We start from the raw sequence: 23,656 nt of genomic DNA on the forward strand, positions 1-23,656 counted from the left end.
TCACAAACTCCATGTAAATCCATCGTCACCTTCGTTTTCGCAGAGACAAATAAGAAAAAGAAAAAAAAAAGGAGGAAAAGGCATAAAATTATTTGTACTTTGGATATTAGTTAAACTTTTTTTTAAAAGTAGTACAGATTAAATGGCGACCATCAAATAAAGTGCCCGTAAATATTTACAATTATAATTCCAACCTATAGGAATCAAAAATTCACAAAACGAGAGAGGTCGGGTTATTACAGTAAGGCTAGGAATTTAGAGTAGTTTTTAGTTTCTAAAAAAGCTTTCTAATGCAAATTTTTCTTTCTATACTTGCATCTTTTTTTTGGTAAGTACTTATAGTCGACTATAAATGAAGGGAAAAAAAAACGTAGTCGACTGCAAATGTTCTAGATCTTTCTGGATTTCTATACTTCATCTTCCCGTCATTTCTACATAACATCTTCAATCTGTTGTTCCTCTATCTTCGTCCCTTTTCTTCCGTCTGCATAAACCCACCAAAAACCCTATCATATATGTTAAAATCGAAAGGTACCCATTAATTTTCTCCGTCGCTGTATAGCTGGGACAAATTCACAACTTCAGGTACAGAATCAACTCAATTTTTAGTACCCTCTACATTCTGTTTTTGTTATTAACTGTCAATTATTTTCCTTTTTTTTTATATGGTGTTGTATTCAAGGGTCAGAATTAGTCTGGAAAAGAACTTGCCATAAGAATCATCTTTTAAAGTTTGGGAGTAATTATGACCTGAGTAGAATGAAATAGATACAGATAATTCATATGGTGGATTCTAACTAATTTGGGATTGAGGCTTAGTGTATTGATTTACTTTTATGGTGATTCCAGTGGAAATTTTGTGGGTTTTAGCTTATTAAGCTCTGTCTTTAGCTGATGGTTTTCCCATAAAACCTCCTCATAGAGCTATGGTAGTTTCAAGTATGGCATAATTATTGTGAATTTGTGCTAGAGCTAGGTTTAAAATCTGGATGTTGTAAAAGGGGATGTGATAAGTTCACTATACCATTTTGGCGTGAAGTGTGCCTTCAAGGGGCTATCTTGCTAAAGAAAATTTCCTCCTTATGCGGATCACAGATGAGTTTTCATGGGTTTTTTTTCTTTCAGTTTCCTGTAAACCAGTTTGTTAACACATCATTTTATATTGAATCAGCATTCCCTTTTTAATGTCCTTGGTGTGTTATTTGTATGTTTTAGTTGGTTCAACTTACACGTTTACACTTCTATGTCCTAGTTCCACATGCTTTGATGTTTCCAGAGTTGAAAAGTGAACAAGGATTAATGCTATTACGTATGATCTTTGTTTTAAAAGGCGTTTCTGGGGCGAGCCCCGGGGTACGCCCCGGGGCGATGGTGTGGGGCGAAAGTCTCAAGAGGCGTACGCCCGGGCGTTCGGGGCGCATTTTTTTTAGTAAGGAGTAAGCCCCAGAGACTTTTTCAAATTAAAACAAAATTTGTTGAATTAGTCATTCATATAATACCCAAATTCTCAAAAGTCAGTTTGGTAATTACTCAAAAGGTTTAAAAAGGAACTCAAAAGTATTAAATTTAAAAGTAAAGACTTTTTTTATTGATTTAAGCCCTAATTCATGGTTTTCCCAATTTTTTATCTTATCCACTAGTTTGCTAATATCTCCCAAAAGCAACGAATATTTAATTTTTTTTACAAATAGAAAGAGAATTACATTTTTCTTCATAGCAGCAAATTCAAAGTTCAAATTGCAGGTTAATCATCCTTTTTGTTCCTCCATATAGAAAACTTTATTCTTTTAGACTCAAATTACTTGTGATTGTAAGTAACGTATAATAGATTGTTTTGATTAGTTTTGTGTGGGGATGGAGCACACATATATATAGTTTTCTTCAATTTTTATGCAATTTTACCTGTTTATAAATATTAACTGTCATTATATTATTTTATAAAATATTAAAAATTAAATACCTATGGGGCTTACGCCCCGCTGAGCCACATGTAAAATGCCCCGCCTTACGCCCACGCCTTTTAAAACACTGCGTATGATTGTAAATTTAACTGGTTTATTGCGTTGTATATTATCATGTCCAAATTTTGTATTATAGAAAGAAAGGAAAAAAGAGGTAGTTTTTTCACCCTTTTATTTAATCTAATAGAGTTGGTGTAAAAGGATGACTCCCAAATGTTGTCCCGACTCCTGGGAATATTTAAATCTAATTTTGTACTCTAGAAAGAAAGAGGGGTAGTTTGTCCACCCTTTTGGTTAATCCAATAGAGTTGGTGTAGGAGGATTGGTCCCTAGTGTTTTCCTAGGTATACTTTATACGCACCCGATGTTTACACCAAACTGAACAATTTATCTTTGGAGTCAAATTTATGAGAATACATATCACTTAATCGTTCTGTAGTAATAAAACTTAGTCGTTGTGTGATAATAAAAGTGTACATGCAAGACACATCTTGCGTCCATTAGTTTGGTGTAAAGTGTCGTGTGCGGGTAAGTTTTCTTTCAGATTTTGATCTTAGATTGCTCCCTAATTTTCCTTTCTTGCATTCTTTGATTTATGTTCTTAAAGTAAGTTTAGGCCATGCAGCAGTATCAGATGCGTCTTTTTGGGGCTTTTTGCAAGAATATATGAGCTTTTCTCTTTTCATTGTGCATTTTGCTAACATAATTTCAAAGGTTGTGAGCAAGTGTGACTTAATTTTGCATTGTTTTTGTGTGGAACGCAAAGTAGCAACTTTAAATTAGATTATGATCTTTACCTAAAACTACAATCTAGGCAGTTTTGTGCAACTTCAGATATCTTATGGCTGTTTTCAGTTTGAATCAATTCGAAACATCGGCTTGTGGTCGGTCAGATGTTGCTCTGAGTTTGAATCAATTCGAAACATCTGCTTGTGGTTGGTTAGATGCTGTGAAAATCTATTTCCTAACCGCAGTTCCTTTCTTCTTCTCATCAGGAAAAAGGCACAAGAAATAAAGTAACTAACAATGTTTGGAGTGGTGTTCCCGAACCGAAGCTTCCCTATGGATATCTCCACCTTTGCTCAAATTGGCACAACCCATTGGGTCCTTGACATGAACACCTTTGTTGGTAAGTTCCATCACACACAATCGAAGACTGTTTATGCTTTTCGCCTGACAGTTCTAACGTTACGCGTGCAGGGGAAGCATACGATTCAATTCGGGAAGTCTGCATATTCCTCATCAACAACTTCACGCTGCCACCAGACAAGGCCCTCGCTGTGTATATCCAATCCCCTGGCTCACCTTTCCTCTTTTGTGGTGCAGTCACGCTGACACGACCCTCTGCCGTGCTGTCGCTCCCTTGGCCAGAGCCCGGTGGCCAACTGCAGCTCACTGCCGATGCAACTCCAGTCTCTGCCAAGATAGGTGTCTCAGTTGAGGACCTTGCAGCACTTCCCTCCCTTGATGTCACTGCAGAGAAGAAAATCGAGAGGTTGGCATTGAAAGTTGGTGAAAACTTGTTCAATTTTATGCAGTCGTTTTGTGGGGTGGATGGCAGTAAGCTGGTGGTGCCTATGGATATATTGGATCGCTGGTTCAAGAAATTCCAGGAACGAGCAAAGCGAGATCCAGAATATTTGAAGGGCTTCGCGTTGTAGTTCGAGTGAGACGTATATTTCATGTTTGAAGGTTCCACTATTTTCCTTTGGAGGATAGTGATGAGAATATGAGGGCAACTGATATGCTTAGGTGCTAAATATAATGCGCTTAGCAATGAAAAGCGAATCCTTGGGTCTTTTTCATCCCCTGGTTAACTGTTGTAGGATTGTGGTGTTTCATTTTCAGAATATGGTTAACTTTGGGCGGTAGCCATTGTCTAATGTTGGTTTTTAGAAAAAAGTCTCAATAATATCATATGAATTGCAGTGGAAAGTGTAAAGCAGTTCTCTTTGTTGTACTGATTATGTTCAGAACGTTTTTTTCGTAAATTGAGTAAAGAGAAAAGGTAAAGGCAAGGAAGTGGAATGTCGAATATTTGGGAAAACCTTTTATTTTGTAAAGTGTACTCCCTCCGTTACTTAGAGTTACAACCACAGAAATTAAGGACAGATAGTCCTAAACTTAGAGTTACAAGAATAAAAACTTAGACATACAAGTTCATAAATTAAAGACAGCTAGTCTTGAACTTACAGTAACAAGTTCATAATTTAAGGATACTTGGTCCTAAACTTAGAGTTGGAAGTTCAAAAATTAAGGATACTTGGTCCTTAACTTAGAGTTAAAGCACATAAATTAAGGAGACAAGTAGTCTTAAACTTAGACTTACAAGCTCATAAATTAAGGATAACTAGTCCTGAACTTACAGTAACAAACTCATAAGTTATTATAAGCAGAAGTGTATTTTCATTCGGGCGAGTAAAAGTTTATTATAGGAGTGACTAAAGACATTTTAAACAGTAGCTTAAAAAAAGTGTATTTTCATTCGGGCGAGTAAAAGTTTATTATGGGAGTGACTAAAGACATTTTAAACAGTAACTTAAAAGTAAATAAGATGTCTTATTACTAGCTAACTGTTCACTTCCCGAAAACAAACAGATAAATTGGGCCCGTGGACTCGCAAAAAGCCCAAATGTCGTCTGGTCTAATGACCCGCCACGACTCTCCCTTTGTCAGCCAATACACTCCTCTTCATCTCTGTAATTTCCTCACCCAACTCTTTCTACGGTGAAGCTCTGTTGTAAGTTCCCTAAACCCCATTTCCAATTATTCTTTAATGGTAAAATGTGAATTTATCTCATGTGATAACAAATATGTGATGGTGTAATGTGCCTCTTATTATTAGTAATATAGGTGATTCTGAAAAGAAAAAGTGCTTATCGTGTTATCAGGAGATTTTTATTCTTCTGCTTCTATATATGGACCTTGAATACTTTTTATTGCACTTTAAACTTTGTTGTAAAGTGGAGCTTTATTTGGTCTTTAATTTAGGAGTAAGAAGCTTAAGAAGGTGCAAAGATAGCTCTTTTCCTGTATTATGAGCTCATGTAAATGAGTGAGAAGTCTCTTTATGAGTATCTAACACCCGACCTGCTTTTTTATGTGTGAAAGTGTAGATTAGATGTGGCGAAAATAGATCATTATTGTGTAATCGGCCGAACCTGCCTGAACTTAAATGGGTTGTGTTATTATTAAAACAGCTAATGGGTTGACCCAACATGACCCATGAACATAGTGGGTCAGAATTGGGATTAAATCATGTAACCCGGCGGGTTGAAATTCCACACAACCCAACAGGTTTAGTTTCTCATTTACTGATATCTCATAGAGATCAAGCCCTTCTGACTTCCTCTATCGGTTTCTCAAAGAGACCCAACGGATTAAGGTACTGGATTTTATGCTGGTATATCTGATGCTGGATTTGATTTGTATTTTTTCTTCATCAAAAGTGATGTTTTTCTTTTATTTTCTTTTCTTTTCCGTGTTGGAGTTAACTTTGATTAATGTAATATTGTGAATTCTGATGATATCAATTAGTCATGTAAAGTTTTTATGCATTTGATAATGTGTGGTTCTAGAACACTTGGTGAATTGAATGAAGTGTGTTGATTTCTTGTTTCACTGTCTAAAGTTTTAGAGGCAATAACAAAAAGAAAAAGAAAAGCATTCTAATGAAAATAGATACTGCTTGAATTATCACTTCTCATTTTTCGGTAATCATATTTATAAGCTTTTAGTGATATTTAGATGTATTATTTCATTATTTTAATATAACGTACAGCTTAGAATACTTATCAGTTAGTTTACAAATATCGATACTTTACTTTTAGAAAATGAACAAACCTATTTTCAATTACCGGTAAACAAAAGTGACAATATAAAATCAAGGGAGTACATTTTCTTTCAGAACACTCTGAAAACATTGAAGCACCTTGTTTATAGGTGTTCTAAAACCATATATTATGTTTCAAGTCTTACGTTGCACTGGGGTTAGCTTTTATACTTGGTAAGGTTCTCATATTTATAAGGAAGGAAGTTTTTTCAATGTTGGGTTGGGTTATAATATTATTTGCCCCATCTTTGACCAACCCGTTTTGACCCAAGCAAACTTTGGGCTAGTTGGGTTATGAACCATTTATTGATTTGACCTGCTTTGACCCCAAGTTAGACCCAGCCCACCCATTTGCCACCTCTTACTGTAGATACTTTATGTTATTTTGTCTACCGTCTTCAGCAGCAAAGCAACATAATATGCAGTTCTATTAATTGGGGTGTAATATCTTTTCCTACAGATGCTGTTGAATGTATTTTGATTACGGGGTAGCTTCCAATTTCTCGGAAGATGTCACTTTCTAGGCTTTCTGGAAGACTCAATCTTTTTCTTTCTTTAAACAGGACTCATTATTATCCACTTTCCGCATCCAGGTGAGTGATGAGCTATTTCGTTTTTCACTTGATTGTTCTTTTGTAATGGCATATATGGTTGCTTCTTTGCGAGTTTGCATAGCAACGAGTTAATAATGGTCGTCGATTGTGTCCCAAGTTGCTCAATCTATTCCTCTTTGATTCAGGGACTATCTTGGAATTGTAGTGTCAAAAGATAGAAACCGTGGGCCAATTGACATCAGACATGGACAACTCTTTGGTCTTGGATGTCGAGGTTTCACATCAAGGTGTGAGTTTAAAAGATCTACACTTCATAACTGTAAAGGGTTGCCTTTTTTAAGAGGGCAGAGTACAGTTAGGGCTTGGCCAATGTTGAATCTTCATCATCATTATGCAACTCAGGCTACTGCAACAGAGAAGAAATCAAAGAAGATGCTCTTTTACTTGACAGGTTTAGTTTTTGCGATGGTGGGGGCTAGTTATGCTGCAGTTCCTCTGTACAGGAGATTCTGTCAAGCCACAGGATATGGAGGTACAGTTCAACGTCGGGAGGTAAGTTATTCTTTATTGATCTGGTTGTAGATAGGCTGTCGGAGTTCTCTTGAAAGTAATGAAAATTACCACCTTACAGAGTGTTGAAGAAAAGATTGCACGGCATGCGAAAGATGGAAGAGTTACTTCCAGGTATTTTCATATGGTGCTTGACTGAAGATCCTTTAAATTGTAATTTGCAACTATTTTTGGTTTATGAAACATTTGAAAGTTTTTTTAGTTGTTAAGATAAGTATTATTGATATAACAACTGAGTAGAGAAACTGAGAAATACATTTGCAATTGCTACATTACACAAAAAAAGTAGAGAAAAAAATATGCACTTAGTGCTACTCACAGATTCGGGTTCGCGTTAAAAAATTCTTGCATTCCTTTCCTCCCAAATGGTCCACCAGACTGTTGCAGGAAGTTGGTTTGAAGTCTTCATCTTTACCTTTCCCAGCCTTTTCCTTGACTAGCATTGCAGTAACTCTTTAGTTGTCCTCGATATTGACCAGTTAACCCCAACAATATTCAGAATAAAGTCCCATATCTGTGTGTTGAAGGAGCAGTGAATAAAAAGGTGGTTGACACCCTCAGTTTGCCTTTCGCACAGTGAACATCTGCTGCAAACGTTAACCCCTCTTCTCTGTAGATTTCCTTGAGTTAGATACACTCATTGGGCCACCAACCATGTGAAACATTCCACCTTCTGAGGGGCTTTGATCTTGCAAATATGCTTCCATGGCCAGTTAGGGATGGTAACATTAGAGTTGCCTCAGAACAACCTCTAACAGTGAACCTTACTTTAGAGTCACCTTTCCACAGTAGAGAGTCAGGTTTGGTTGGCAATAGCATGCAGTTCTGTAGCTGGAGCATAGGGAGGTGACACTGTCCATTTTCCGATCATTGATGCTGTCTGAAAATGAAGTTCCAGCAGTGCTCATTCCAGTAATCAGAGATAGTAGCATTCTGATTTCTTTCAATACCGAAAAGAAGAGGAAATTGCTCCGTTAAACTTGATTCCCCAAGTCAAAGATCCTTCAAGAAAGCTATCTTCATGCCATTTCCAGCTTGCAGTGAGGAGTTGGAATGAAATGAACTCCAGTGATTTCTGGGTTATCAAAAATGAATGTAATTTCTGATGTGTCTCCATAAACCATAGGGACCGTGATTATGAGATTGTTTAGTAGTCCACGGGTTTAGTAGTCTGTATTTAACTGCAATAATGGTTCCCCGAAGTGCTTCTTCCTCCTTGCTGAATCTCCAGAGCCATTGTTGTAATAAACTGGAGTTTGAATCTTCAAAAATTCTTTACTCTAAGGCAACCCATTTTCCTGTCTGTAGTAGCTTTCTCCCATCTTACCAAATTGAAAGTTCTATGTTTTTTGTTCCCTTTCCACAAGAACTCTCTACGTAGTTTATCTAGTCTTTTGGCCACGGAAGCAGGTATAGGGAACAGGCTTATTTGAAACCTTTTTCCTCCCAATTCTTTATGTCGTCTTGCCTAATAGATAGTGCTTTTTAGTGAAGCAAATACTACAGAGAACTTGTAAAACTGTCAGATAACAGTTCCATAGCTTTTTTGCCATCTTTTTAGTTATTCTAACTTTCAACTAGAAGTGCAATCTTTTCATTCGAGAATCTGCTTTTTTGAAGTTGAAATACCAGTTTGCTGCAATGCGTTTTCTCTCTTGCATCTCATGCATGCAGTTGTGCGGCCAATATCATTATAGAAGTATTCGAGTTCCGAATATCTATTTATCTTTTCTTTTGGGGTCAAATTTTGACACTAATGGGATTTCTAGTATCATATATTTTTAAAGGAAGATTCTTTTTTGTTGTTCTGCATCACATTTTTTATCTAGCTCTTGTATATGGCCATAGGGAGATTGCTGTACAATTTAATGCTGATGTAGCAGATGGAATGCCTTGGAAGTTTATTCCGACACAGCGAGAGGTGCCTTTTCTGTTATAGGCATGTGCTATGTTCGTAAATAGTTAGTCAACGTACTTATTGTTTGGCATGCTTTCTATTTCCACTTGATGTCCTTCTCCTTGTCTTGCTATGCAGGTAAGAGTAAAACCGGGAGAGAGCGCTCTTGCCTTTTACACGGCTGAAAATCGAAGCTCGACTCCTATTACAGGCGTATCAACATACAATGTTACCCCCATGAAGGTATACATTTATATAATCAGATGTCAACGTGTTTTCCCCACTCCCTCCTAGTTCTCCACCATCCAATGCAAACTTTAGACATTTTATGTGAACTTGAAGATAGAACTTCCTAGTCCCTCCACCTATTGTTATATTTTCAATGTTTCCTCTTTGGAACATCTAAAAACTCTAGGTTCTTCTTATCATACTGATAGTTTTTCTGTTAAACTAGTCTTCTAGTTATGAGTCTACTCTCAAAAGAACGTATTATAAGTCATAAACAATTTTTTTTTAAAGTATTGAGCTATGATGCCACCGTGTGAGAGTGATCTTTCATTGATGTTGGCACCAACATGGTGCTACTCACTTTTGTTCAAAAACATTTACCAACACTAGGGTTTTAACTATACCATAAGTAACATAACCGCCGTCCTTCCCTCTCTCGCCTACCCCGACCACCAATAAAAAGGAAAGGAAAAAGAGTAGAAAAGATAGAATGACTACTAGGACTAGGGGTGTCAAATGGGTTGGTTGGGCTGAAGCTGTTCAAAATGGGTCAAACCAATAAATGGAAGGGTCATTAACCCGCCCCAAGGTTACTTGGGCTAAAAGGGGTTGGGCTGAAATGCGTTGGGTCGTGACCCATCCAACTTGACCCAATTTTTGTCCTTTTTTTCGAACAAATTAATTACTCATTCCACAAAACTAAAAAAGTACTATAGTATCTTGAGATAAGAAATACAAAAATGAAATTATCGCACTACTTATTTTTAACATAGCTATCAGTGGAATAGGCATAAGAACCCCCTGAACTAAGGTTGGATTTCCAGCTACACCTAATCTTTGTAGGGGTCCTATTACCCTCCTGAACTATTTCGAAATGGAATTAATTCCACCCTAGGCGCTAATGTGGCAGTAAGTGAAATTCACTCTCTTTGAGAGAGTGAGATGCAATAAAAATGTAAAGAATTATTTTTTAACATTTTCTATAGTAAATATATATTTCCTACTCCTTATGTCCCAATTTATATGGCACCGTTGGGATTTTAAGAGACAAATTTCTTAATTTTGACCGTGAATACGGACATAGAATTTTTAAGTTTCTTGAAATAAAATTTACATATTTGAAAACTAAGTAAAAAGTATTACAAGCACCACAATTAACAATTCAAAATATTTAAAAGCTATATGAAAAAATCACGGTAAAAAAAACTCGTTTGACTTTTGAAATCCGAATGGTGCGATATAAATTGGGACAGAGTCATTCTCTTCTCTTTATACGGTGGATGTGAACTATTATCAAAGATCCATTTGCCAGATAACCTAATCACACGTTTCCGACATTTATTCTGGCCATCGGTCTCCGGTTTGAAGAATCTTTGTTTCCACTATACTTCAAAGTGGAGTGGCGAGCACTAGATTTATCCAAGCATTTGTGTTTTTTCACAAAATATTTAAAATAAATTATGAGTACAAAAAAAGGGTCGTTATCTTTGTTATGACCTTAAGGATTTCTTTGGAGGGTGTGGTTTACAGCGTGCCTAGATTGAAACAAAGGGTCTTGCGTGGCTGTGGATGTATTATCACAGGCGGTGTGTTATGAATGGAATTTTTGAATGTTTCTTTTTATTATAGAGGATGGAGAAAATGATGAAGATGAAGAAGATACGAGTGTAATTAGAGGATATTATGTTCTCTTTTTCAATAGGGTGCGTCTCAAAATGTTAAATGAAGATGCGACAACCCGGAAATGACACCTCCGACCAATCTCCGACAAATGTGAATAGTGGAGGAAAAAAGGAAGGAGGGAAAAAAAAATTAATGGGTGAAATACACATTTCAAGCGTGTGTACTTCTCCACTAGATAGATTACTGGTTGTGACTTTTCAGGGTGGAATTAAATCCACTTTGAAATAGTTCAGGGGGATAGTAAGACCCCCATGAAGATTAGATGTGCAAGAGGGTACTTATGCCTTTTCTCTAGATATCATACTATAATTTTTTTCAACACAGATATCATGACTTAGCCGAGCATTAGCAAAGCTAGATTCTTATAGCGAGGCGCTTCGAGTTAGCGAAGCGCTGTAGTAGCGTCGAAGCCCTATGTGCTATAATGCTGAGCCAAGAACGCTCTGCCTTTTCTATAGAAGTAGTCAACTGAGTTTTGAACGAATTAGCTCCTTGGTAATGGCTTAATCAGACTACAATTTTTTTCAACATGGATATCAGACTACTTGGATCAAGCTAAAATTACATAAAACAGTAATGACGGAACTTATTAACAATTAATACAGAAGGCTATACGCTCAGATAAATTTTGAACTATGCAGAACAATCATCACACAATCAAGATAATTAAAACATACTACTATGCTTCTCTAAGTAATATTCAGATGAATCACCAAGGGGGGAGGGGGTGTTAATTCCGACGAACATCTAGGATCTCTAAATGGGAAAGCAGAGGCACTTACCAACATTTAATTACATATACAGTACTGTGTTAATACAACAATAACTTCAGATTGAACATTTTCAAATCCCATAGGCATAATATGTAAAACGTATATGTCCTAAGGGTCATGCTCTCAAACTAATGAATCAAAACATCAGTACAATTAACTTAACATATACAGAAGCACATGTACATAAAGAACTATAGAGGATGCAGTCAGGGATTCTTGCACTCAAGTCGTAAAAGAAAGAAAAGAAGCAAAAGCAAGAATTGTCTTTGTGCGTTTTGGCCTAAAAAAAATGGGGTCAAAATCACAAAGATTTTCTTTGGACTTGGTGAGACCTTATGTGGGCTCTGAAGATTGACATGCTAAAAGTACAATTGAGAGCTCTTGCACAAAGATGGAATGGAAGTCATTCGTCCTTGGTGGTGACAGTCGACAACTTTCGCTAACGAAAGAATATGAGAGATAGAGGCACCGCATATGGCAGGGAAATGAGCAATATGCATTTGAGGCATGTGTCTATTGTATGTATATGTGTGTGTCGCACGTTCTGAGCTACATTGCACGGACTCTCCTGATGCGGTACCCGTGTCGGATCCTCCAAAAATACACTACTTTTGCAGGATTTGACTCGCATCTAGCGACATTTTCAGAGAGCCTGAGCAACATAGGTTCTTAGGCTGCTACGAAGAACTCACCAGCTTCTCTAATTTGAAAACTATAGGATGCAGTCAGAGATTCTTGCACTCAAGTCGTAAAAGAAAGCAAAGAGGCAAAAGCGAGAATTGTCTTTGTGCGTTTTGGCCTAAAAAAAATGGGGTCAAAATCACCAAGATTTTCTTTGGACTTGGTGAGACCTTATATGGGCTCCGAAGATTGACATACTAAAAGTACGATTGGGAGCTCTTGCACAAAGATGGAATGGAAGTCATTTGTCCTTGGTGGTGACAGACGACAACTTTCGCTAACGAAAGAATATGAGAGATAGAGGCACCGCATATGGCAGGGAAATGAGCAATATGCATCTGAGGCATGTGTCTATTGTATGTATATGTGTGTGTCGCACGTTCTGAGCTACATTGCACGGACTCTCCTGATGCCGTACCCGTGTCAGATTCTCCAAAAATACACTACTTTTGCAGGATTTGACTCGCATCTAGCGACATTTTCAGAGAGCCTGAGCAACATAGGTTCTTAGGCTGCTATAAGGGTGACAAGTGGGCCGGTCCTGGGCCTAAACGGGCCAAGTGGGCCGGTCCCAAACGGTCCCAGGCCAAACGGTCTTTTTGTAGGGATCGGCCCGGGACTGTTTGGTCCCGGGTTAAACGGTCCCGGCCCGCGGGCTAAATGGGCTAAGTGGGCCCAACGGATTTTTTAAAAAAATTAAATAGAAATTATAGACAAAAGGATGTTAAAATTATATATAGTTCTATAAGATGTAGTGCTATATTAATACTTAAGTTGTAGCAACAACAACATATGTATACATATGCTATATTAACATATACATATTAATGCTAAATTATATCATGTTTGCTGGTTGGTGGACAAAAGACATTTATCGAATAATTAACAATAATCTTGAGAATCTTATCGAGCAATCAAGAAAATTTTTGTGCTTTGCAAATTATTTTATAATAATGTTTAGAGCCCTGTGAGACTTTAATTAACACATGCTAAGGATGAGACTTACGAGGTAATGGTTGCAATTGTTCACACTTCAGCAAACAATTAGACAACAATTAAGTAAAGTAACCTTTTTTAACTTACTTTTTCCTTATTTTTACTATTTTTTTAACATCTTATTCTTTTTAGAAAATCTCTACTTCTTTGGATGCTTTTAAGAAAAGATATGAAATGATTCACTTAAATTCAGTTAGCCTGCAACCATTTCCAAGTTTAGTACTCCTATTTAAATCACCTTTTGATATTGTATTTAAGAAGAGTTTGAATTCGAAAACTGCCATTACATGAAATATTTACACAGTCAGAAAGTTAAAAGCTAATTAAAGATAATACTTAAGTTGTAGCAACAACAACATATGTATACATATTAATGCTATATTTACATATACTATATTAATATATGCTATATTCATATGTTGCTAAAATTTAAATATTAATATATATAGTACTACATCTTATAGAACAATTTTTTTTTTTTTTTTTACAAAAGTTGACCATTGGGATCGTTTGGCCCGCGAAGGGACCGGTTCGGTCCCTGCCGGGCCCAAAGCATAGGACCGGCCCAGGCCCATTAAAACCGATCCTAACGGTCCTGGCCCGCGGTCCCGGGCCGGTCCCGGGCCTGGACCGGCCCACTTGCCAGCGTTAGGCTGCTACGAAGAACTCACCAGCTTCTCTAATTTGAAAACTATAGGATGCAGTCAGGGATTCTTGCATTCAAGTCGTAAAAGAAAGAAAAGAGGCAAAAGTGAGAATTGTCTTTGTGCGTTTTGGCCTAAAAAAAAATGGGGTAAAAATCATCAAGATTTTCTTTGGACTTGGTGAGACCTTATGTGGGCTATGAAGATTGACATGTTAAAAGTACGATTGAGAGCTCTTGCACAAGGATGGAATGGAAGTCATTTGTCCTTGGTGGTGACAGTCGACAACTTTCGCTAACGAAAGAATATGAGAGATAGAGGCACCGCATATGGCAGGGAAATGAGCAATATGCATCTGAGGCATGTGTCTATTGTATGTATATGCGTGTGTCGCACGTTCCGAGCTACATTGCACGGACTCTCCTGATGCGGTACCCGTGTCGGATCCTCCAAAAATACACTACTTTTGTAGGATTTGACTCGCATCTAGCGACATTTTCAGAGAGCCTGAGCAACATAGGTTCTTAGGCTGCTACGAAGAACTCACCAGCTTCTCTAATTTGAAAACTATAGGATGCAGTCAGGAATTCTTGCACTCAAGTCGTAAAAGAAAGAAAAGAGGCAAAAGCGAGAATTGTCTTTGTGCGTTTTGGCCTAAAAAAAATGGGGTCAAAATCACCAAGATTTTCTTTGGACTTGGTGAGACCTTATATGGGCTCCGAAGATTGGCATACTAAAAGTACGATTGGGAGCTCTTGCACAAAGATGGAATGGAAGTCATTTGTCCTTGGTGGTCACAGACGACAACTTTCTCTAACGAAAGAATATGAGAGATAGAGGCACCGCATATGGCAGGGAAATGAGCAATATGCATCTGAGGCATGTGTCTATTGTATGTATATGCGTGTGTCGCACGTTCTGAGCTACATTGCACGGACTCTCCTGATGCCGTACCCGTGTCAGATCCTCTAAAAATACACTACTTTTGCAGGATTTGACTCGCATCTAGCGACATTTTCAGAGAGCCTGAGCAACATAGGTTCTTAGGCTGCTACGAAGAACTCACCAGCTTCTCTAATTTGAATACTATAGGATGCGGTCAGGGATTCTTGCACTCAAGTCGTAAAAGAAAGAAAAGAGGCAAAAGCGAGAATTCTCTTTGTGCGTTTTGGCCTAAAAAAAATGGGGTCAAAATCGCCAAGATTTTCTTTGGACTTGGTGAGACCTTATATGGGCTCCGAAGATTGACATACTAAAAGTACGATTGGGAGCTCTTGCACAAAGATGGAATGGAAGTCATTTGTCCTTGGTGGTCACAGACGACAACTTTCGCTAATGAAAGAATATGAGAGATAGAGGCACCGCATATGGCAGGGAAATGAGCAATATGCATCTGAGGCATGTGTCTATTGTATGTATATGTGTGTGTCGCACGTTCTGAGCTACATTGCACGGACTCTTCTGATGCCGTACCCGTGTCAGATCCTCTAAAAATACACTACTTTTGCAGGATTTGACTTGCATCTAGCGACATTTTCAGAGAGCCTGAGCAACATAGGTTCTTAGGCTGCTACGAAGAACTCACCAGCTTCTCTAATTTGAAAACTATAGGATGCAGTCAGGGATTCTTGCACTCAAGTCGTAAAAGAAAGAAAAGAGGCAAAAGCGAGAATTCTCTTTGTGCGTTTTGGCCTAAAAAAAAATGGGGTCAAAATCACCAAGATTTTCTTTGGACTTGGTGAGACCTTATATGGGCTCTGAAGATTGACATGCTAAAAGTACGATTGGGAGCTCTTGCACAAGGATGGAATGGAAGTCATTTGTCCTTGGTGGTGACAGTCGACAACTTTTGCTAACGAAAGAATATGAGAGATAGAGGCACCGCATATGGTAGGAAAATGAGCAATATGCATCTGAGGCATCTGTCTATTGTATGTATATGTGTGCGTCGCACGTTCTGAGCTACATTGCACGGACTCTCCTGATGCCGTACCCGTGTCGGATCCTCCAAACATACACTACTTTTGCAGGATTTGACGCGCATCTAGTGACATTTTCAGAGAGTCTGAGCAACATAGGTTCTTAGGTTGCTACGAAGAACTCACCAGCTTCTCTAATTTGAAAACTTTGGTGGAAGTCGTCTGCAACAATTGCACTGAAAGTTATATCTTCAACTCTCAAGTCCAGAGGCATCTCAAACAATATAAATCCATTGGAATCCACATTTTCCAATTCTTGAACGGCGTAGATCACAAAGTTAAGTCAAATTGAAAAAATGTTACACATTGATATTTCTCACATTTTAATCGTTTATGACTACTTTTATCATCAATGCCGCTTATGCTATATATTGAGAACTATTTTTAAAAAAAAATTGTTTTGAATACAATATTTTCCAAAACAGTTACAAATCTTATTCTATTCTTATTAGTTAATGTGTTTCTCACATATTGTGCTTCTAAGAACTGTGTATGAACAGAACAAACATCACGAGACCAATCGAATTTGTTAGTGAATGTAAACAATAAAAGTTGTGGTAGTCATTCCAGTTTAGGTCATTGGTCTAAAGCTTCTACTCATGTTAATATCAAGTTTCACAATTTTTTTTGAAAACTTTAGATTGCCTGTCATGATCCATATTATCTTGGTTCTTTGTCAACATAACTATTCCTAAGCCCTAAACCAAAACGATATTTTGTATACATGAAACCTGAAACTTTATCAAGTTTATTATGCTTCTCACATTTTATACTCTCAGATAACTGTGAATGAATGCAACACACATCATGAGACCAAACTAGTTTCTCTCATTTTATGCTTCTCTCTATAACTGTGGATGAACAGAACTGATAAAATGTCTCTCTAACAGCCTAAGCTTTTAGATGAGATGGTCACACACTTTAACAAGAACACACATCACGTGTTGCTCATTACTCTGCCACATGCGGCGCCTCTCTCTCTCTCTCTCTCTCTCTATCTCATATTCCTTCTTTGGAGAAAGTCCCTGAATGTCACCACCAAGAACAGATGGATGCACATTCCATCTTTGTGCAAGGGCTCCCAATTCGTGCTTTTAGCACGCCAATCTTCAGAGACCAGACAAGGTCTCACCAAGTCCAAGAGAAATCTTGGTGACTCTGACCCCATTCTAAGTCGTAGGCCAAAGCGCATGAAGACAATCTCTTATTATTGCCTCTTTTCTTTCTTTTACCATATGAGTGCAAGAATCCCTGACTGCATCCTCTATAGTTCTATCTTCACATGTGATTCTGCATATGTAAAGTTAATTGTACTGATGTTTTGATTAATAGAGAGCATGACTCTTAGGACCTATTAGGATAAGACATGAAATTACCCTTTTATTTGAACTTTCCATGGAATTGATTATCGAGCAGATTTATAATATTAAAAAAAGAGTAGATTTATAACTGACTTGTGATTATCCTGTATAAATGCTGGCATTTTTTCCTACTTTTTCGAATTGGGAACAGTGGAAAAATGGGAACAAAGTGCAAAGAAGGAGAAAAAATAGGGCACACTTTACTTTGTTGAAGAAAATGGAGGAATCAACAAAGCCTTTGGTGTTCAGTCTCTTCGGCGTGTCCACTGAGTAGTACTGAGGAGAGAGTGAGAGAAAGAGAGAGAGAGATGGCATGAGAGGTAACTCTGAGGAGTGCCGAAGAGAAATTGATTTTGGGAAAAAAAGCGTGAAGAAGTGGGAGACATTCAGGTTAGTAAACGGTTTCAATTGGCATAGTACTGGGGTATCATTTTAAAACGGGTTATATTGGGTGGGTTAAGAATCAGCCCATTACTAAATAATCTTATGCCCAACCCATGAAACTCTGGGCAGGTCGTTCAATTTTTGGGCCACATTTGACACTCCTAGCTACTAGGCTTCTGCCTGAAAGTAAGAAGTGAAGGATGAGATCCCATGTCACTGCCCTATTTGGAACTTTGTAGAGATTGTTTGTCTACCTTTTTGTTAACAGTTGAATGTTATATATTTTGTAGTTCTGTTCCTTTGCTCAAAATCACATTGTTGTGAGAAGTGCATGAAATGGCAACAAAAATGGTGATATGCCTTTTCAATTTCATAGCATAGTCACCCTAGTAGAGCCATATTTAATTGTCTAGTTCACACATTAGGTGGCAGAAGGCATGGTTGTTCGAATTACTCCTACCATCTTCAGGTGATCTTTTTAAAATTAAAAAAAAATTATAGACCTTAAGGTTTGGCTCGGGTGGTTTGTAAGCTTGACCTAGAAAAAGCTTACAATCACGTGAGTTGGTCATGTCTTCTGGAGATTTTATAGTTGAACTTTGGAGATAAATGGATGAAAACCTCATCTCCAAAGGAAGATTTTCAGTATTAAGTGATGGTAGTTGGGAAGGCTTTTTTTAAGTCACAGAGGGGTTTGAAGCATCCCTCTGCCCTCATCTGTTTCTGCTTGTGATGGAAATTCTAAGCGTTATGCTTAAAATGCTACAGAAAAGGGATGGATTAAGGGTTTTAGCATAGAGGGATCTGATGGAAGAAAGGTGGAAATTTCACATATACTATATGCCGATGACACACTTTTGCTGTACGGTGCAGGAAAAGAACAGTTTCTGCATTTGAGAGTTGTTTTGCTGGCTTTCGAGGCTGTGTCAGGCCTTAAAATTAATCTGTCCAGGAGCTTCATTCTCTCCATTAATGCTGGAAAATGACATTGAAGACCTGGCAGACATACTCGGGTGCAAAACTGAGAAGCTGCTTACCACCTATCTTGTGGGTTACCAGTGGGTTCAAAGTTGAAGGACAGCAGGATATGGCAGGATGTTATTGAATAATGTGAAAGAAAGCTGGTTCCTAGGAAAAAACAATATCTTTCCATTGGTGGAAGGTTGCCTTTAGTCAATACTATCAATACTATATTGGATGGTATTCCTACTTATCGTATGTCTTTACTCCCCATTCCTGCCAAGGTGGAGAAACAGCTTGACAAAATAAGAAGAGACTTTCTCTGGGATGGCAATACAATGAATAGAAGGACTCACTTAGGGAAATTGGATACAGTGAGAAGAGATGAGGAAGGAGGTGGACTTTGGGGTGAGAAACCTTAAGCTTCACAACAAGAGTTTGCTATGTAAATGTCTCTGGAGATTCAGTGATGGCAAAGAGGCTTTATGGAAAGCTGTTGTTGAGATTAAGTATGGTAGAGAAGTTCATTGGACTCCAAACCAGTAAAGATTTCTTGTGGACTTGCGGAAAAGAGGTTTCAAGGTTGTGCAATAGATATTACTTGTGTGAAGAAGAACAGGAATCAGTAAATCATCTTCTCCTCCATTGTAGTGTATCTAGGCAATGCTGGGATCTATTTTTCAGCATTTGTGGCATATCTTGGCTAATGCCTCAAACTGTAAGGGGTCTAATAGAAGCTTGGCAATCTCAAAGAGTATCTAGAAGGCTGAAACAGATATGGAGAACCATTCCATTGTGCATTCTATGGACCTTATGGCTGGAAAGGAACAAGGCTTGCTTTGAAGGGCATAGGAATCACATTGTTAGAATTTAAAATACGTCTTCATAATCTGTAGTAATTTAGTTTTGACCAGAAAAAAATTGTAGTAATTTAGTAGATCAGAATTGGTGTATGGACTTTCTGGAGATGTTAGGAAGGAGAGGACAGTATGAGAATGTTGTTATCTGGGCTGCCTCTTGTACCATTTTGTACCATCTTGGTACCTTATTAATAAACGTTTACCTTATTAAAAAAATGTGGGCAATGGAAGAAGAATCAAGTTATGGAGTGATAATTGGTCTGGAGAAGGACTGCTTAAGGATCAATACTCGGGCTTGTACAGCTTGGTCATCAATTCTGATGCTCTGATGGCTGAGTGCTTTGATGAGGCTGAATGAAAATTTCCATTTTAGGAGAAACTTCTGTGATTGAGAAATGGCAGAGGTTAGCTTATTCCTGCAGAAGTTGGATGCTCTTTGTTTGGATAAGAATAAAGAAGACTCTCTGCGCTGGGTGGGCAACAGAGATGCTATCTATACTGTAAATTCTTTTTACAGAATGTTACAGAAACAGTCTGGGGACTTTGATGCAACCTGGCCTTGGAAGATGATCTGGAAAAGCCTTGCTCAAAGTGGTTTGTTTTGGATGGCTGGTATCACATGGGGCGTGTTTGACCCAAGAGAATCTGCAGAGGAGAGGTTTTAAGTTATGCAGTAAATGTTATTTTTGTGAAGGGGCCTTTGAGTCTGCTGAACATTTATTCCTTCATTGCAATTACACATGGCGGATCTGGGTTATATTTTCGAATATGCGGGGAGTGCAATAGGTGGTGCCACGGATTTCAAAAGCTTATTAGGTTGCTGGTAATCACTTAAAGTTGGTTGATACCAGAAGAAGCTGTGGATGTGAATACCTTCATGCATTATCTGGACTGTATGGGTGAAAGAAACAGGAGGTGCTTTGAAGATATAATGGAATCTATATCAGTAGCTAAACATAAATGCGTTCAGCTTCTGTATTATTGGTCAGAAGGGAAATATTGTATTGAATATGGCTGATTTGCTGGACTTGTTAGTATCTCTGAATCTTTAATGTAAAACAAGTCATGCTCCTTTCGTACTTGTTGCAGTAGTATCTTGGTACTGGTTTTTAATAAATTTTACCTTATAAAAAAAAAGACCTGAGCTGATTTTATTTGAGAAGTCAAGAGGCTGATACCTTTGAATTGTATTATTAAATAGCTGATGGATTATGCTAAAGCTCTTAGTTCTGGAAGCCCCATTTAGGAATTAAGCAGAGACGAAAGTTTGTAGTTTGGTCGCTGTAAAAATTCTTCAGCATGTGGATGGCTTCTCATGACATAACTGTCCAGACAATTTAATTTTTACATTGACTTCTTATATAATTGAAATAATACCCGTCTTAATCCCTGCTCATCAGAAAATTGGACCACTAACATGAACTTCCCAAAAATAGCCGCATCTCTTATTGAATGGATTTAATAGTGTTTCTGCTCCCCTCAAGCCACTGAGAACTTGAAATTGTGTCTAACTTCCTTCAGATTTGGGGAAAAAAAGGAGAAGGTAACAGCAGTCATAGGTTCTAAAGGAACAAGGCTTAGTGTGTTCCCTATCCAACATTAATTTTACTTGCAACCACGCTTATCAAGTCCGTTACTCCCTTGACCTCCTCTTATTGAGCATGCAGTTCCTGTACCACCTAGGAACATTGGTTCAACTCATATTTCTTTTGAAGAATGAGATAAAAGTAAAAGCTGTCAATCTGAAAGGGGTTTGCGCCTTTGCAGGACATTATTGTCATCTCCTCCTAGTGGCCCAAAAACGGAAATGATTAATATGAGATACAACTTGGAATTTCGTCTTTCGCTCAGTGGAAGTTTCTCATCATTGTACAAAATCAAAAAAGTTTCTCATCATTGTATTCTTGAACTTTTTGTAGATTATATGATAAGTTACTTTCATCATTAAGGTGCTTATTCTTCTATGAACCTTCTCTCCAGTCTAGGTTTTAGTCTCACAATGTCACCTTTTATCGTCAGTATATGGTAATTAAATTCTTCTGCTATTGGTCAACTAGATTCTTTTGGTATTTGTCGCCATGCCTAAAGAGGAATTAGTGTCAATTTTTCTTAACAATCAACTCGCTGTTTGCAAAATGTTTAAGCCATTTTAGAAAGGAGTTTTTTTTATAAAAATCTAGTTGCTTCCACTACACATTGGCATAATACTTGTTTGGTTTTCTATGGTGCTGCAAGGTGCAAGTTATATTTTTTCGATAAGTAGGTGCAGGGCAGTACTATGTATCCATAAGGGCACTTACATCAAAGTTTCTAATGGGAAACATAATCTTTGTCTCTTCAGGCTGCTGTGTATTTCAATAAAATACAGTGTTTTTGCTTTGAGGAACAGAAATTGCTTCCTGGGGAGCAGATTGACATGCCTGTAAGTAACCTATCAGCTTTCATTGGCCTGAAGATTATTACTTCAATCCCTGTGTTCCTACCATTTAACAAATAATCAACTTTCATTTGTAGGTTTTCTTTTACATTGATCCTGAGTTTGAAACCGACCCCAAAATGGATGGCATCAACAATATAATCCTATCATACACATTTTTTAAGGTCTCTGACAATTAAAGAAGCCGCTTCTCGCACGGTCACTGGAGATGTAATTTACTACAGGAATAAGCTTCGTTTTGATAGGTGACAAAGGAAAGAATAGTGATAACGTTATTTCAGCTGCAGTTTGTGTTTTTAATGGACCCAAGAAAATCATTTTACATTCTAATACAATAAATCTAAAAACACTGGAAAATTTTGACTGGCTGCAGCAATTGTAACCTTCTGTTTGCAGTGATATTTACTTGCCTTTCTGTGGTGTCGGATGATAGATATTATCAACTTCCATGGTTATACGCAACAAAAATATGTTTTATCACTCTCCAAGTCGGCATGACGCATTACAGTGACTAGTAATCTAGTCTAACAAACAAAGGCCTGTAAAAGTTATTCTTTTATGTGATCGAAGGCAAAGAGGGAATGTTTTGTCTTGACAAATGAATTGATTATTCAGGACGTTCTGTCGTTAAGGTTGGATTGCCTTGGCTCTCCTTCCTACCTTGTCTACCATCATATCTTCACCTTCTCAAGTACTTTAGAACTATAGCCGATTAGATAAGCTTACTTAGATATAGTGTGATGACCCGATAGGTCATCTTATATTTTAGAATCTAATTATGTGTTTCGAGGTTTCAAAAACCTCATTTTAGCCTTCCTCGATTTGCGTGCGCAGTCCGGGTGTTCTTCCGGAAGGCTTATATGTTAAAAACTGATAAAAATAAGAATTTTTGCCTTAAAAATTAATTTGAGTTGACTTCGGTCAACGTTTTGAGTAAACAGACCCAGATCCGTGTTTTGACGGTCCTGGTGGGTCTGTATCGAAATATGGGACCTGGACGTATGCCCAGAATCGAATTCGGAGGTCCCTAACTCGAGCTATGAATTTTTTGTTGAAAATTGAAAATCAGTAAGTTTAATGGTTTTTAAGAATTAACTGATGTTTGGATTTATTGATACCGGGTCCGTATTTTGGTTTCGGAGTCCGGTACATGTCCACTATAATAATTATGACTTGTATGTCGAATTTGGTGAGAAACGGAGTTGATTTGACATGATTCAGACGTTCGGTTGTGAAAATAGAAGTTTTAAAGTCTTCTTGAAAATTTTCTTTGATTTGGTGTCCGATTCGTAGTTCTAGATGTTATTTTGACGATTTGATCGCGCGAGTAAATTCGTATGATGTTTTTAGACTTGTGTGCACTTTTGGTTTAGAGCCCCGAGGGCTCATGTGAAATTCAGATAGGCTACGGAGTGAAAAAATTGGACTTAGAGCATTGTTGGTGTGCTTCAGTTTTATTGCAGGCCTCACACCTCGCAATTGCGAGGTCAATCATCGCAATTGCGACCACTGATGGGTTCGCATTTGCGAGCTACTCATCGCATTTGCGAACCCCAAGTCGCAAATGCGACATCTGCACCTGATCAAATATGACTTAGATGGAATTTTTGGTTCATTCTTCAAATTTTCAAACTCAAGAACCCTAGAGGCGATTTTCCAAAGAACTTTTCTTCCCCAAATAATTGGTATGTGATTCTAAACTAGTTTCTTTCAATCTTTCACTACTTTTTCTAAGATTTCAACCTAAAATCTAGGTTTTTCATGGTGGAAATTGGGGGTTTGGGTAGAATTAGGGATTTTTGCATAATTGAAATTTAGACCTCGAATTGAGGTCGGATTTCGAAATAAATTATATA

The 23,656-nt window shown here is 37.7% G+C and overlaps 2 protein-coding genes across 5 annotated transcripts; both read left to right on the forward strand.

The window, feature by feature from the left end:
• Positions 1 to 340: 340 nt before the first annotated feature.
• Positions 341 to 3,896, forward strand: LOC104091783 (protein OPI10 homolog). The gene is made up of 3 exons (XM_009597199.4): positions 341 to 585; positions 2,957 to 3,090; positions 3,162 to 3,896. The coding sequence occupies exons 2-3, from the start codon at positions 2,988 to 2,990 to the stop codon at positions 3,620 to 3,622; spliced, it is 564 nt and encodes a 187-aa protein (XP_009595494.1). The 5' UTR covers positions 341 to 585; positions 2,957 to 2,987; the 3' UTR covers positions 3,623 to 3,896.
• Positions 3,897 to 4,564: 668 nt separating this feature from the next.
• LOC104091784 (cytochrome c oxidase assembly protein COX11, mitochondrial) lies at positions 4,565 to 22,232 on the forward strand. 4 transcript variants are annotated; one of them, XM_009597201.4, is made up of 8 exons: positions 4,565 to 4,701; positions 6,254 to 6,386; positions 6,533 to 6,899; positions 6,979 to 7,031; positions 8,766 to 8,838; positions 8,953 to 9,057; positions 21,705 to 21,785; positions 21,878 to 22,232. In XM_009597201.4, exons 2-8 carry the CDS (start codon positions 6,304 to 6,306, stop codon positions 21,977 to 21,979), a joined length of 864 nt encoding a protein of 287 aa, XP_009595496.1. In that variant the 5' UTR covers positions 4,565 to 4,701; positions 6,254 to 6,303; the 3' UTR covers positions 21,980 to 22,232. The 4 variants fall into 4 exon arrangements, with proteins under 4 accessions (XP_009595496.1, XP_018624849.1, XP_009595497.1 ...); XM_009597202.4 differs by lacking the exon at positions 4,565 to 4,701 and adding an exon at positions 4,982 to 5,346; XM_009597203.4 differs by lacking the exon at positions 4,565 to 4,701 and having other exon boundaries at positions 6,533 to 6,634; positions 6,799 to 6,899.
• Positions 22,233 to 23,656: the final 1,424 nt, after the last annotated feature.

Source organism: Nicotiana tomentosiformis, chromosome 5, assembly GCF_000390325.3.
Source record: "Nicotiana tomentosiformis chromosome 5, ASM39032v3, whole genome shotgun sequence".
NCBI classification, from domain to species: domain Eukaryota; kingdom Viridiplantae; phylum Streptophyta; class Magnoliopsida; order Solanales; family Solanaceae; genus Nicotiana; species Nicotiana tomentosiformis.

Bases quoted from the DNA above. Each gene is read 5' to 3' on its own strand.
- LOC104091783 (XM_009597199.4), top strand. From the start codon at position 2,988: ATGTTTGGAGTGGTGTTCCCGAACCGAAGCTTCCCTATGGATATCTCC. The intron at 3,091-3,161 runs GTAAGTTCCATC...TTACGCGTGCAG, and splicing joins TGACATGAACACCTTTGTTG to GGGAAGCATACGATTCAATT.
- LOC104091784 (XM_009597201.4), top strand. From the start codon at position 6,304: ATGTCACTTTCTAGGCTTTCTGGAAGACTCAATCTTTTTCTTTCTTTA. The intron at 8,839-8,952 runs GTGCCTTTTCTG...CTTGCTATGCAG, and splicing joins TTATTCCGACACAGCGAGAG to GTAAGAGTAAAACCGGGAGA. The intron at 21,786-21,877 runs GTAAGTAACCTA...TTTCATTTGTAG, and splicing joins GGGAGCAGATTGACATGCCT to GTTTTCTTTTACATTGATCC.